This window comes from Cydia amplana, chromosome 4, assembly GCF_948474715.1.
Source record: "Cydia amplana chromosome 4, ilCydAmpl1.1, whole genome shotgun sequence".
Lineage (NCBI taxonomy): Eukaryota > Metazoa > Arthropoda > Insecta > Lepidoptera > Tortricidae > Cydia > Cydia amplana.
Window position 1 is genome coordinate 7,881,220 of NC_086072.1, and position 15,567 is coordinate 7,896,786.

A 15,567-nucleotide genomic window follows, 5' to 3' on the forward strand; every position below is an offset into this window, starting at 1 on the left:
TGTCTAACTCTAACTGAACGGGAAGGGCCACACCGAGTACCTATCGCTATAAGTGAGGGTTAGATCGACTGCTTAAAGCTTGTTTTATAAAACACACGTTTGCTTCATGAATGCCCTAAGAATCACGTTCGTTATCGAACTGCAAGTACTTACTTACAAGCCTGGTACCTACTGAAGCAACTTTTATATCATCCCCCGTATGATGGTACTTGCTCCCTGCAACTAAGCACGGCTAAGTATTTTCAGTATTTTGTTTAACACTGTACAAGATACGCGGGTCAGAGAAGTGCTTTTACCTACCACTCAAGCCTCGCAACTAAATACTCGCCCTTTTGTTTAGTTTTCTTTGTTGTTTATGGCTGTTTGGCTGTCCCGGCTGGTAATTTATACTTATTAATTCATATTTTTCCGCTCACTAAAAGGAATCATATAGGTCTCGGGTGAAAGGCAAGCGCAACGTAATTTAGTTTTTCCGCGACAGTATCCTAATTGGAGACATACATGAAGTGGTTATGCGGTTCAAACTTTTGCATGCACTGCACTACCGCCCGTCCAGTGAACACGTAATTTAATTATTCGTAGCGCTCTGCCCCTATCAAGCGTCGCGTTGGCGACGTTTGGCCCAAAATTGGCACAAAGACACATTGTTGCAAAATTTTCGAGAATATCAGGGGCTGACGCCTGCCCTCGTCCCGGTGGTCATAAAACATGGCCTAACTGGCGGCGTGTCATCCTTCCGCCCTTGTTATTAGTGGCCGGGCGACGCCCGGGGCGACCGGCCGGATTCTCGTTCCTGAAAATTCAATTACTTAGCAGTTAGCACCCGCTACCGTATGCGTATTGCATAGACAGTTGTAGTACAATTTGTCAATACTCCGTGCACGTACTTACTACTACACCGCGACCACAGTCAGCGTTCCCTAAGGTCATTAGTCACGTCGATTCCTAAATGCACGTGGCATAATTACGTGTAATGAATCATCGTTTACACGACGATGTGGTTGGCAGGCGGCGTGGCTGCCGGTGGTCGTGCGCAGCTGGACGAGCCTGCGTCTCGAGTACTCGGTAGCACACTACACGTTTGCAAGCCGAGGCTTCGACTACGCTGCCGCATACAGCTTCAACGACGACGCCATGTGCGGACAGCGCACCTTTACAACCCATTCTGGTAAGCATTGATATTATTTTGACACCTATATTAATCTCATTGTCCGTTTAATAATCTGCATAGCTGATGAAAACGTAATACCGGATAATTCGATACAAAATCTCGTCGGAAGTAGGAGATAATCTGCAATTTATCTCCAATGAACTCCGAACGCCCCAATCGCATAAAGCGAAAAACAAACAGTTACAATTTGACATTCGACACGCGTCGGGGTTTTGGAAAATGCGTAGGATATTGTTCTCGGCGGCGCGGGGCGTGTCCGAGAAAATTACATGGCACGACCCAGATTCACGACGCCTGGGGTGACACTGAATTGAAAAAAATCTTGAACAAGGACGTAAAGTTCCAATTACGACGTAGCTATTGCGGCGACTCGTTGCGTCTGCCCTTTCATTTGATTATTGTTCCCATGAACAAAACACGGCTGCCTTTTAGATTGTCTTGTCTTATTTTGTATTTCTTGCTGTAGGTGAAATATCTTCGCGAAACGTGCCTGTAACGGGCAGCCTAAACGAATTCTTTTACCAACAATGCACTTGGGTGTTGGACTCAAATGTTGAAAGACAACTCTACATTGATATATCCTCAGAACAGGTATGTATACGTTATTTTTCACATATTCTTGTTGTGTAACCTGTGCCATTTGTAAATGTACAAATACAATATTGAATATGTATAACCCATAATTTAACTTCATGTTCTCGTAAGTTGGTATTTAGTCGGTACGTCAGGGTCTAACTAAGCCAACATCTGCATATATTATGCGAAAACAGAGTGTGCCCTCACATAATCACACATTTGCATTGACGAGGTCGTCTCAGATATACTAGTCATTGTGAGGCCCCGAGATTAATCAAAGCTGAGATAAGCCTCTCCGCCGGTTTTGATATGATTGGATGCGGAAGACTTGTTCCTTTAAAAATAAACAGTTGAGTATCTACAAAAAAGTCGAAATTTTTATTAGGTATTGATCATATTTGCGTGTTACAAATTATACTATCATAGTAGGTAGCTATGAATTTTGTTCGAATACTTAATGCAATCGACTGAATAGAATAGGACAATTATAACTACAACGCTTGCTGAGTATCTATATTGGCAAACGTTAAGGCTGGCTGTTTAGTACGCAATTAAAAAAGACAATGTATTCATTTATCAATTCAAAGTTAAACTATATTTATTTAACTTTCTTAAATGCACATTTTGACGTCATTTGCATCTAATTAAAGAATACTTCATGATTTAAAGACTTACGAAACTAGTGTAATAATACAAACACTACTTACTGACAACTATTACTACTACTACGTGTACTTTAGGACAAGTCGTGTGGATCATGGAACATCACGCTGCACGAGTGGGCTGGCGCCGGCGCTGGTGACACGGGGCTGGCGGCGGCGGCCGGAGACCGGCTCTTCACCTTCTGCGCGCGCTACAAGAACCACACATATTCGCTGCCCTACAAACAGAACACTGTCGTCATAAGGTAAGTATTTATGTTGTTTGTTTTGAGCACAATTTTGACAAATTCGCTGGAGGATGCATTTTAGTACTTAGGACAGTGGTGGTGGTGGTGGAGAAGTGTCTCGTGTCAAGGTTCTTTTTTACATACAAGAGATGACGAGTAGGCAGCGGTTATCACAGGCCTGGCTACGGATCCGAGCTGTAACCCGTAAGCATGCGGGGCGGGCCAGTAGATGCACTATGGTTTGCGGTGCTGTGTCGCAGATACATCGAGTCGAGGAGCTTCGGAGCAGTCCGCATTTGGCCATTTTTTGCTTACGACCACTAGAAATTGGTTTTTTATTATCGCGTACGCCATGAATTTTTAAAATTTCAGCCATCCGAATATTTTCCCTTTTTCACTTTTTCCACTTGGATGCGTTATAATTGTTATATGCATTGGATATAAAATTATCAAATTTTCGTAAGTAGGTATAGAATATTTTTTCAGGATCCTAAAAAATAAATCAGTGAGAAAATATAAACCAAATTTACTACCTACAAGTAACACTGTCCAGATTAGAGCACGTAGATAGTGGGAGACCAAAGAAAAAAAACTGGCGAAGTAAAAGAAATCTTTGGAAGAGGCTTTTAGTACTTTGTAAACAATTTACTAAAGATAGAGAAACACTTTTCAAGTCGGCCATTTGCTGGGTTATTTAGGAACGGACCTCGGCCTTAATATACGGCAGACGTGCCAAATTCGTGAAAGCGCATACTTTTGTACACTTTCTTGGTACAAAGGTTTTCTCTCTGTGCATATTTGATATAGGCCGTAAGCGGCGACGTGGCGTGCTTCCCAAATGTCGTTCCCACTCGTAAATCCCACATAACGATGTGTAAAAACAACCCCGTTCGATGAGCCTATTCGTGTCAATAATATTTTATAGCCTTTCAAAGCTGTAAAGCGATAAATGTAGTTGGCTCTTACTGTGATTACTTTTGCTTTGAGTGTTTCATGAACTATGTTCATCGTTTCGTGAAAAGGATTAATTGACATCGAATATTTTTTACCAGTCAAGTAACTACTTACCTATACCTGTTTATCGAGTAATTGTTACGGAAACAAAAAGTACCTACTTTATAGCATGCGGTTAATAGTACCTATTACAAATTTTTTTCAGAGTTTATTTTAGTGATGCCTGCCACTATTATTATTTACAGTTTCAGTTAATTCAACTTGATTGTAGTAAGGAATTGATAAGCAAGGAATTCAGTTGATTTGTTTTCAAATAATTACCCCCTAGGTACTTGAATAATAGAAAATACAATTTTAATCAATCGTTTATATAATGGTTTTAAGACTTGCATCAGAAGAAATATATTAGAAAACTTAGCTTCAGCAAAAATAAAACGAGCGTAAAATATGCACATTTTTTACGTACAACCATTAGTCACTTGAGCTAACAAGATCCGTGGCATAGCTACAGCGTACGTGTGACGAATATACCACAAGGGCGCGGTGTCAGTAAAATGTAAGCAATAATTTTGTCCCCAGACTCGTGGCGTTGTCACGGCAGCAGCCGCTATACACGATCCGGTGGCGGTCGCAGGTGGTGCGCGCCAACACGCGCCTGGGCGCGCCCACGCCCGCGCCTGCCGCTTCCGCCAGTGAAATCACCACTCATTTACACCGTCTTCTACTCTCCGCGGTCCTCTACAGTCTACATCAACGCTCAAACTTTCCAGCCAGTGACTGTGTGATTTAAATTATTCCGAGAATCTCGGTGGCTGTTTTGCATATTTACTTATTGAAATTTAAATTTTTTGAAGCCGTGCGAACGATGTGAATTGAGTGCGGTGAGAAGACTGTTTCTTTAATTAGGTGTATCTTATAGTCTTCAGTTTCGTATATTTGATATTGAATGAATATCTGAAGCTATAACAGATGTTTGAGAATTATACTGGTAAATAAAAGTGATTTTGTTCATAAACACAGGGTGTTTTATGTTACGTAAGTGAATAGTTTTTATTTGCTCTTTTTATTTTTCAGGACTTCTCGTTGCCATTCTTTTAATCAACTCTGCTTACAATCAAAGTTAGTATTTGTTTAGGAGAACACATTGCAAATCGCTGTAATAAAGTACTTAGTAAAGGTAAGACACTGAACATTTTAAATAACCGCTATTATTTTTTGTCATTGTAAATACAAACATCACATCAAGTTCATTAATAAAACGTAAGACGATGATAAGAATTTATAATTTTAGAATGTTTAGTGTCCAACACAAAACATGTTCAATCCTTAAATTATTTGTTTAAAATATTTGTCTTTAATGTATTAAATATGTATGTACGTCTCGATGTCAATTATGATATTTGTTGATATGTATTATGGTATTTAAATGAAACAGCCAACATAATTTTGTGTCAGGCTTTGTTAGCTTAGGCGCTGCAGAATGATTTAGTTTTATTGTGACTTGCACATATTCGACGAATAATATTAAAATATGTAGGTAGGTTATACCTATTAAATCAATAGGAAACCTTACATTTATGGATCATAACAGTTGAAATAGGTCTGTTTTAGCTTGTTTTGGCATATTATAACGCTTTATATATTATATCGTTAAATACACTGGGTTGAAAAAAAAATACAACCGGCATGTATAGTGTGAAGAGTAAAACTCAATTATTCTTAGGTAAATACCTATGTATTATGCACAGAATTTTATGAAATACGTAGCCAAAACTTGTTAAAGCATGAACATTTTTAGTTCATTGCACATAAGTTCTTAGATCCTACACAAAAGTAACCGAGACTGACAGTCGTTTATACAAAATCTCAGTCGTATAGAAACCTAGAAATTATAAGTGTGCTCAGCTCAGGAACTGTACTGACTAGGCTAGAGCAGACGGCGTACTCAGATAAAACAAATATATTTATGCTATTGATCAGTGCATCCCCTTCGCACCTGAACAGTGAGTGTGAGTGAACGCGACTAAAATTGATATAAAATCATATTTTTCTGAGTGCACCTCTATGAAGTCGATTGAACACAAGCCCTTCTAGTAGAAATCTTCAGTTGATATCGGAAGTCTGCTTACAAAATATTTCCGTTGCTTAAACGCCGCTTATTTAACTTTAGGAAATGTTCGCAATAGTTTAATGGACTTTAAGCTTTGATAAGGGCGTTTACGCGAGCATTTACTTTAGTACAGACTGCAGAGGCAATAGTTTTATTTATTGCTTGCATTTGCGCTTAAGCTGATTTCTAGATGAACTACCTATGTATAGTCAGCATTAAGATAAATCTGCTTCGTGATACTAGAACGCTAGGAGTCGAAAATAAAACCAACATACAAAAATAACAAAAGACAGACGGGATCTAGAACAGAAACACAGTAATAATTTGATGTTGACTGTACTTAGACAGTTTGTTTTACTGGTTTTATTATACGGAAACCTATTAGGAGATCGAACTGACAAGACAAATTGGAATATTTTAAAAATATCTTTAAATGGCCCAATTCATTCCAAAATGAGAAACAAGTAGGATTCAGTTTTATTCTGTATAGTTTCGAGTATTTAAAGAATAGTTTAATAAAAAATAATCTAGGGTCATGGCAAAATCACCGCCAAGTCACGCAAAATATTAATGTTAAAACAGTTCGATCCCCTATTGAGCCGTGTCTCTACCCCTTAGTAAAGTTTATGTAAACTACGGCGTTGATCAATGTTCTTAGTCATTGTTTATAATAGCAAATGTGCGGCTGATTCAATCTATCGATTAAATAATTATGTTTAATTTAGAGCAGTAGATGTAAATAGTTAATTCGGATAATAACTAACGAAGCTCTAATCTTATTAGATCCGTGGTACCTATTAATTAAAACGTTTGTTACACCGAAATAGATAAACTGAACGCATTATTTGTATTATTTCATCCGTGTTCTAACCCACGATACCTATTTAAATCGATATGGGCTGATTTTCATTTAGTTGTTGATTTTATTCGTCAGATTTGGATAAAATTTATTCGGTGAAAAGACAGATAAAAGCGCAATTTCACCATACTGCGTAAAAAATCTTCCACTGAGTTATGAAAAATTATGTTTTTTTTCTGTAAGTCAACGAACAATTATTATTTTTATGTCCCAAATTGGAATTTGGTACCTATTTGTTCCGCCTAGAATGAGGACCTTTTCACCCAGTCAAATTTTATCCAACGGAAAAATTATGACAAAATAAAAATCGCTGCTTAAAACGCCATACACACGCTTTGGCCACTGAGATCATTTACAAAGAAAAACCGCAACAAACAAATTGGGACCAAATTTCAAATAAATTTGACCTACTTTTAAGAAACAAATTAATTGAGCACATTCATGATGGCGAACTAATTCGGTTCTGGCCTCGAATGTCCAATTTTCCATATGTCCAGTCCCCGTGCGTCCAATTCCTTGAACGACCAATCCCCGTATGTCTAATTACCTGAACGTCCGATCCCTGTATGTCTAATTACCTGAACGACCAATCCCCGTATGTCTAATTACCTGAACGTCCGATCCCTGTATGTCTAATTACCTGAACGTCCAATCCCCGTATGTCTAATTCCTTGAATGCCTCCTCCTCGTACGTCCAATTACCCGAATGTCTAATATCAAAGGCTCTGCTTATAAGCTAGTAAAGGAGGGTCGGACTCTTTCGGAACAGGAATGTGCCGACGAATTTTCTATGTTTTTTTATTCCGTCTTCAATCAGGTGCCGGCCAATTCCTGGTGGTGGTGGGGTCAATTACTGGGATTAGTTGCCAAGCGGACCCCAGGCTCCCATGAGCCGTGGCAAAATGCCGGGACAACGCGAGGAAGATGATGAATCAGGTGCCGGCCAAGCTAGACTGTATTGCGGCGGATGCGGCTGGTGGGCCGAACAGTGCACGGGTACACATCGAGCATCTAGAGGTGGGAGATGTGCGCCAGGCACTGGCGCGCCTTCCGGCCAAGCGTTCAACGGGCCCAGATGGAATACCACCATTCCTCTTGAAGAATTGTCGTTCGACCTAGCCGACCCATTGTGCCATATATTTAATGTTTGCATTTGAACCCAGACATTTCCTGAAAAGTGGAAAGTGACTAGGGTGGTACCGGTGCCGAAGGGAGGGGGTGGGCTCGACACCAGTAACTACCGGCCGGTAGCGGTACTGAATGCACCGGCCAAGGTCTTTGAGTCTGCATTACACAAGACCCTTTATTCGCAGGTGAGTTCTCAACTTTCCGAGGCTCAATATGGGTTTCGAGCAGCGCGCAGCACTACAGGAAATCTTTTGCATCTAATGACCCTAATAGTTCCGGCAGTAGACGCAGGTCACCAGGTAGACGTAGCATACTTCGATTTCCGTAAGGCATTCGACGCGGTAGACAACGATATCTTGTTGACGAAGTTTGCGATTGCCGGCTGCACGCCACATACTCTTGAGTTCTTTGCCAGCTACATGCGCGACAGGCAACAGTATGTGGATTGCTCTGGCAGCAAATCTCAGCCGTACTACGTAAGATCAGGTGTAAGTTAAGGCAGTAATTTGGGGCCGTTGGGATTTATACTAATGATCAATGATCTTCCTGATGCAGTGAGGGATTCTACCTGCCTCCTATTTGCTGACGACTTAAAACTGGTCCGCGTTGTTAAGGATATCTCGGATTGTCTTAAATTGCAGGGGGACATTGACAAGGTTGTCCAATGGAGTGTAGACAATAAGTTATATTTCAACGAAACCAAGTGCACGGTAATTTCGTTTAGTCGTGCGCATAGGCCGACATGCAATTCTTATCGCTATTCTAATGATCAGTAAGATAAAAAGTAAGTTAAATGAGTGGTAAATGTACATTTCCATGAACGCATAAGACCGTGAAGTAAGTAAAATAAAGGTATCAACTAAAAAGGTATCCGTTGGTACACAAATGAATAAAATTCAATACTATAGGTATATTTTTGAAACGGTACCGTTAGAGCAGTTTCACACTACGTCCGATCCGACTCCGTGAAACCCAGTACCCGTTGTTGTAGCCGTAGATCTATTTCCATGGTGATATGGACATTCAGGGAATTGGACATTCGATAAACGGACATTCGGGAATTAGACATTCGAAGAAAATGGACATTTAAGGAATTGGACCTTCGAGCAGATGTACATTCCGGGAATTGGACCTTTGAGCAAATGGACATTCCGGGAATTGGACCTTTGAGCAAATGGACATTCCGGGAATTGGACCTTTGAGCAAATGGACATTCGGGAAATTAGACATTCGAGGAAAATGGACATTTAAGGAATTGGACATTCGAGGCCAGAACCACTAATTCCTGTCCCCCTATTGCTATTATTATAATTGTCGACGGGGGATGTGTTCGGTGTAAAACCACTTAGCGTCTAACAATATTATAGAGTAGCTATATAGCTACGTCAAGTTCGAAGCTCCGTCATTCCAGAATGGCGGTTAAAGTTTTCATTGGAAATACTCGCCTCTGCCGCTTTTTAACTTCCGATACTTCGCTTTGCGGTTTCTACAAGGAAACTTAGTTTTTACTATAGATCTCCGCATCCGTTTTTAGTTCTTTTGCGAAAGTGTACGAACCTTTTTGCGATTTTTTACTTGTTTAACAATTTAAGAATAATATATATACCTACCTACTACAGTAAACAAAGCATAAACTTATTAACTACTTACCCAATTATTTTTCTATTTAACGAATGAATATAGGAATATCGAGGATTTAAATAACACATATTACGTGATTAAATCCAGGAAATAACTTTTAGGTGGGTGTAGATACTTAATAGGTAGTCGGATCACAACCATTCGTTAGAAACTTTACTTTTTTGAAACCGAATATGGTTTCCGAGAGAGCTTCAGTTTAAACTAACAGGCCAATTCGAATGTGTACCTAACATCAAAACGATATTTGAATGACGTCAGTTAGTTATCATTCATACATGCGTCTCGCTCGCGCTAGTATATGTACGGACAAGTCCGACTGAAAATAACACGCAAATTCAGATATCGTTTTTATGTCCTGTCTAAACCCTATTTCAATAAAAGACAAGTGACGATAGCGAAAGCCATACTAATATTTGATTACACAAAAGAATCTGTTCCCTATATGGGTCGTTCTCGCATTTCGTGCAAATCGGTGTTTTCGGAAATTTACCAAAAATGTGGTGGCGTTTTCGAATATCTGTTAATGCAAGGTTGTAACATAGGGCCTAAAGTATATGTATCTCCAATGAACAATTCTAAAAAAGTTAGTATTTTCTTTATATATACAATTAACACCCAATGTTTTCATTCATCTCTATATGTAACGCGTGAAGATATAACTTTGACCTACATTTTAACCTTAAGATACTACAAATAGAAAATTCGTTGTTTGTGCAATAAATGACTTATTTAGTTATGTTTTAAATCGTATAATATTAGAAGCTAGAAATAAATAATAAAAACTATACAGCCTTATAAGTGTATGGTTCAAGTAATTTCTTCATTACCGACGCGAGAAATAGATTAGCTATATTTTGCTACATAGCGAGGGTATATAGCGCCTACCGCCGATGCAACACATTGTTCGTCAGTCAGTTGGCCGCATGATCTCGTAGCGGATGCCCGTGTGCCACTGTTAGCGAAAATATATACGATCTCTCGGGTCGGGAAGGAGTGTGGTTCTCGATAGTCTTCATCGCCATCGCGTGATTTATACAGTAAGTAGCAAGTGTACATTATTATAATTATACGTAATGAAGTGTTTTAGTGTCGCCTTTCAGATGGTTTATTCTGCAAAATTAAGGTCTGATGCCAACTGATGTAGGCGACAAAAACTTCCAAAACTTCATTCATATCGGTTTCATTCACTTCTTTTCCTTCCAATTTTACTGGGGAAGGTAATGAATGACTTAAGAAGGTATATATTCGAGGCAGTGTATTTAATGAAAAGAGGCTTAGTAATTATAAATACTACGCTGTTATAAACATTTAAAACTGTATATGATAATAGGGGAGCCTTTGTAGTCTAAGATGGTCGACCTTCACCGATATGTCTGACGGATGAAACTTACATATTATGAAAGAAAATATGTTCCTGAACATAAATAAATAGGGTTGCTTAAAGAAATATGGTCAAGACTATTTTTAATTATTTTTTGAAAAAAAATTTTTTTTTTCAAATTTCACCGATCTGTCTGACAAACAAAATAAGTTCCAATGGAAAGTATACAACTTGTACAATATAAATCAACTAGGTTGCCTATCTTTTCCCGGTCACTATTATGTGGTTATAGGGTTGCTTGCGAAAATCCGATCACAAATAAGGGTTGCCAGGCTTTTAAATAAAATAAGAAGGGAAGACTTTTAGCGATAACTCATAAACGGCTTAACTTATCAAGTTTGCTTTAATTTTGTTTGAATGAGTTTATTAAGCACTATTTTTATGATTTTTTTTTTTCATATTTTTGGATCGATTTTTCAAAAGTTAGAAGGAATAACCGTTTTTTGTTCTTTCTAAATTATTATTTCCGAAATGATTCACTTTATCAAAAAATGTTGTTTGCAAACTCCTATTTATTTTTAAAGACCTATCCAACGACACCCCACACTATAGGGTTAAAACGATAAAAATAAATTACATAGGTACAAAACGCGAATGATTTAAATATATTTTGTCTATGCTAATTTTTGAAAATTTGTAAACTACGTTTTATGTGATATGGTGCGCAGATGTTCAAACCGACTTAACAAACACTTGGGGTTGACAATCTCGACTTATAATGATGATAAGTAAATGGTAAATGTACCATCTAGCTTGAACATTATAAGTTGAGATTGTCAACCTCAAGTGTATGTTAAGTCGGTTTGATCATCTCCACAGTGCTTAAGACACATGTTTTTAATATTGTCGATTTTAATTGGTGTTAATTTTCTTGAAATACAGTTTTTTTATGTTCGATTTCATAAGTTTGTTTCATTACCGTCCACAGATAAAATTACCATCTCGGCCGATTTCATTACCAGCGCGTAGTTCATTACCAGTAGCCTTATTAAATGAAAAGTAATAAGGTTACAAAGGTAGGCAGGTTAGCAGAAAAATGTTAATAAATGAATCCACAAATTGACGAAACCCAAAAGTTTACCATTTAAAAGAAAAATTACAAATCGAGAGAATCTCACCGATTTGCACGAAATGAGAGAATGACCCATATCCAGTATCCAATATACATCGAAGATATATAACAATGGGCTAACTAGAAGCGGCAGAACCTGTGCATTCAAATACAATTTCCTCAAGTCGGCAGCCTACTTTGACGCTTTTGATTGTCGTCAGCCGCTGTGCCGCTTGGAAACTTGTGCACTGAAAAAGACTGCTGGCGCGGCCTTCGCCTGGCTGAAGTTCCTCGCATCCACGCCGCTGACGTCTTTTGTGCCCCTCTCAAAGGAAACGCAATTTAAACTACATGCGGGCACGGCAAATATTCAAATCCCGCCCGACCCGAACTCGTCCCGCCTCGGACGCCAACATAACAATTAAACAAATCCTGATTAAAGCGTCATTTTCTTTCCTTATTTAATATGTACGTAGATCGTTAAAACTCTTTAATTGGGACTTGGGAGTTTTAAACATCGGACGTGTAGCTATCACCAAAAGCCAAACTCGGCAAAGGATTAACATTTTCATATTTTCTCTAATACCTTAAGAAGCCTTAGGAAGCGCTGGTGGCCTAGCGGTAAGAGCGTGCGACTTGCAATCCGGAGGTCGCGGTTCGAACCCCGGCTCGTACCAATGAGTTTTTCGGAACTTATGTACGAAATAGCATTTGATATTTACCAGTCGCTTTTCGGTGAAGGAAAACATCCTGAGAAAACCGGACTAATCCCAATACGGGCCTAGTTTACCCCCTGGAAGGTCAGATGGCAGTCGCTTTCGTAAAACTAGTGCCCACGCCAATTACTGGGATTAGTTGCCAAGCGGACCCCAGGCTCCCATGAGCCGTGGCAAAAATGCCAGGACAACGCGAGGAAGATGAGATGATGATTTTCTCTAATACCTTAATGATCTTCGGGAAGTTTGGCTGTGTGAAATTCGCAAAGAAATTATCCAAATTCAAACAAAGTAATAAACAGAAGTTGTTGTGATTTGTGATTGCCTTTCAGAAGAAAATGTAGGTTAGGTACCTAAAGTTTAAGATAATTATTCAAATGAAATGCTCAAACAAAAATTGATAGGTACTTACTTTGCTTGTCATTTCATCCATGTAGTCATAGTCAAATTCGTAATTGTTTTGATTTATTATAGTTATTCGTTTGGCAGACCTGTTTCTACAGATCGTCACAGTCTACGAGCCTACGAAGGTATTTACAAAATTCCAAGTAGGTAAACGAGGTAGGTATAGTACCTACTACAGTCCGCAGCAGAAGTTGCTAGGCGGGCGAGGTGTTCAAAATTAGCTTGACACGCTCTTATTCTCTTAACAATAAAGTCGCGTCAAGATCATTTTGAACACCTGGCCCTGGCAACTTCTGCTGCCGACTGTACCTATATCACTTCTCAGTTAAAGTTCTTGCAGAGGAAGTTGGTGCCAGCTGAACTTAACTCAAGAATAATGACGGGCACTGTATCCTCGGCCACTTTACCGTTATTGTTCCTTGTCGCCATATTTTAAACGACTAAACTGATATATTTACATAAAAATACAGTTCATAAAGTTTCGCTTCATCAGTTTGTTTTATAAATTGCTCGCTCTGAGCACAACATAATATTTGTCATTCTGTGATACTGCCGGACGATTCTGCAAATTAAATAATGTGAGCCTATATACGTCCCACTGCTGGGCCCAGGCTTCCTCTCATGCGCGAGAGGGCTTGGGTTATAGTCCCCACGCTAGCCCAATGCGGATTGGGGACTTCACATACACCTTTGAATTTCTTCGCAGATGTATGCAGGTTTCCTTACGATGTTTTCCTTCACCGAAAAGCTAGCGGTAAGTATCAAATGATATTTCGTACATAAGTTCCGAAAAACTCATTGGTACGAGCCAGGATTTGAACCCGCGACCTCCAGATTGAAAGTCGGACGTCATTTATCCACTCGGCCACCACCGCTTCTGCAAATTATTTTGATAAATAGCCATCGTTCTTGAATGGATGAAAACAGTTTAAGTTTATACGGTGATAAAACATTTTAGTGTTCAATCCTTAGCCGTTCTTTTAATGACATCATTCTGCCAATTCGTGAGACTAGCAAATTTAGTTAAAATAAATGAATTTAAGCAGCTTCAGATTTGTTTGACGTCACGATTTTATCAGTCTGTATTACAAAGTTAAGTTACTTACAAACTCTTCTTATTGCTGTTGCAAAAGACCAGAGCAGACTATTAAATTCATAATCCCTTCGTTTTGGCTTTGCTGTAGTCAGATGAAAATATTATCTAATGTTTGTAGACATGCTTTCTGAAATGTACACTCAAGTTACCTTAATGTATGGGCAATAAAGTTGTGTATACATATTTTTGGCACGTTGGCCGTGCCGAAATTTAATACCTTGGCTGTAGCTGCTCATTTATATTTATAAATCTGCAAGTTGGTAAACAGAATGCATTTAAATACATGATACACTATCAATATTGAAAGATTAATTACTTCTCATGCGTAACCACGGCGTAACAAGTATTTATTGCATTAAAAATCAGTTCGGCTATTAAGTATTAAGAAATAAAATAGAATAAATTATTTTATGTCGGCGTAAACCTAAGTTGATTTTAGTGGCACATCGATTTTGCCGCACAATCGCGATCGGGTGCAAGAGAATGCCCTCAGGCGAATGCACTGACCTGGGCGTTTATTTATATTTAACGCTTACCAAAGCCTAGTTGGAGATAATCCAATTTAAGTGAGGTCTCTGGGTACGAATAGTTAATATGGATCTTGTAGTGACACTTAAAATTGTTCTCTTGAAGTCATTTGATTGGATTGTGGTGATAATAACGGTAATGTGCCTCGCTAGTCTCGCTACACCAGTTTTCCGTTTGGGTATTAACTTGCGTTCATCTGATTAATTGGTTTCTCTTTTAATAAATTGGTTCGAAGCGAATTATTTTTTCATGTATTTAAAAAAACAGTTAAGTGCTATAACTCTGCTGTACCGTAAAATGGGGTGAGTAGGGTCAAAACTGAAATTCAAACCTCGATAACATTTTATTTTTGCATATGAAAACTGAATGGTGTATATAATAAGTGTTCCGGACGTTTGTATTTTAGTTTTTATTTTATTTTGGGTAGTTCCATTTCATAACTTTGACGATAAAGAGGAAAACCCACCTCACCCCGTAGTGCCTCGTATTTGGGGTGAGTGGGCCGGGTTTTCATACAAAGGTGATTTAAAAGATTGTTGGATCGATTTTTTTATGCGTATTACTATAGCTCCATTTTAAATTGGAATACATTACTTTTGTAGCAGTAGCCTTAAAATCCCTTCTCACCCCCCTCTCAAACCTTCTCTCCCCATTCATAACCCACCTCTCCCTGCGAAACCTACTCACCCCGTTTTACGGTACATACTAATTGTATTGAAACAATTCACTTGACTATAAAATTTACTGGCATTACCTAGGTACCTTATAAGAAGGGGCTGTCAACTTTAGGTAGGTAACTACCTAAAAAATTTAATAGCGTAAAGTTGCCGGTGATACAGCGCCATTTACTGTAATATTTAGGTAACTATTAAACTAAACATTTCTAGATTAAGTACTACCTACATTTTACCGTTAGGTTAGCCTTTTTCATAACAGTACCACTACCACCAGTTTGACACTGACATAAACGCCATCGAGAGAACGTAATTTACTTTCTATGCATCTCGGTCGTACTCGCATATTAGGGCAAGCGAGATGTATAGAAAGTAAATTACGTTCTCG

The 15,567-nt window shown here is 38.7% G+C and overlaps 1 protein-coding gene across 1 annotated transcript in view; it reads left to right on the forward strand.

Annotated features, from left to right (window-relative positions):
• LOC134663179 (uncharacterized) overlaps nt 1-4,623 on the forward strand; it is a 49,348-nt gene extending 44,725 nt beyond the window's left edge. The window contains exons 13-16 of the mRNA XM_063519545.1: nt 1,009-1,168; nt 1,638-1,762; nt 2,488-2,654; nt 4,170-4,623. Of these exons, the coding sequence (XP_063375615.1) occupies nt 1,009-1,168; nt 1,638-1,762; nt 2,488-2,654; nt 4,170-4,380 (663 nt within the window). The 3' untranslated portion in view covers nt 4,381-4,623. The remainder of the gene's footprint in view (nt 1-1,008; nt 1,169-1,637; nt 1,763-2,487; nt 2,655-4,169) is intronic.
• The last annotated feature ends 10,944 nt before the right edge of the window (nt 4,624-15,567 follow it).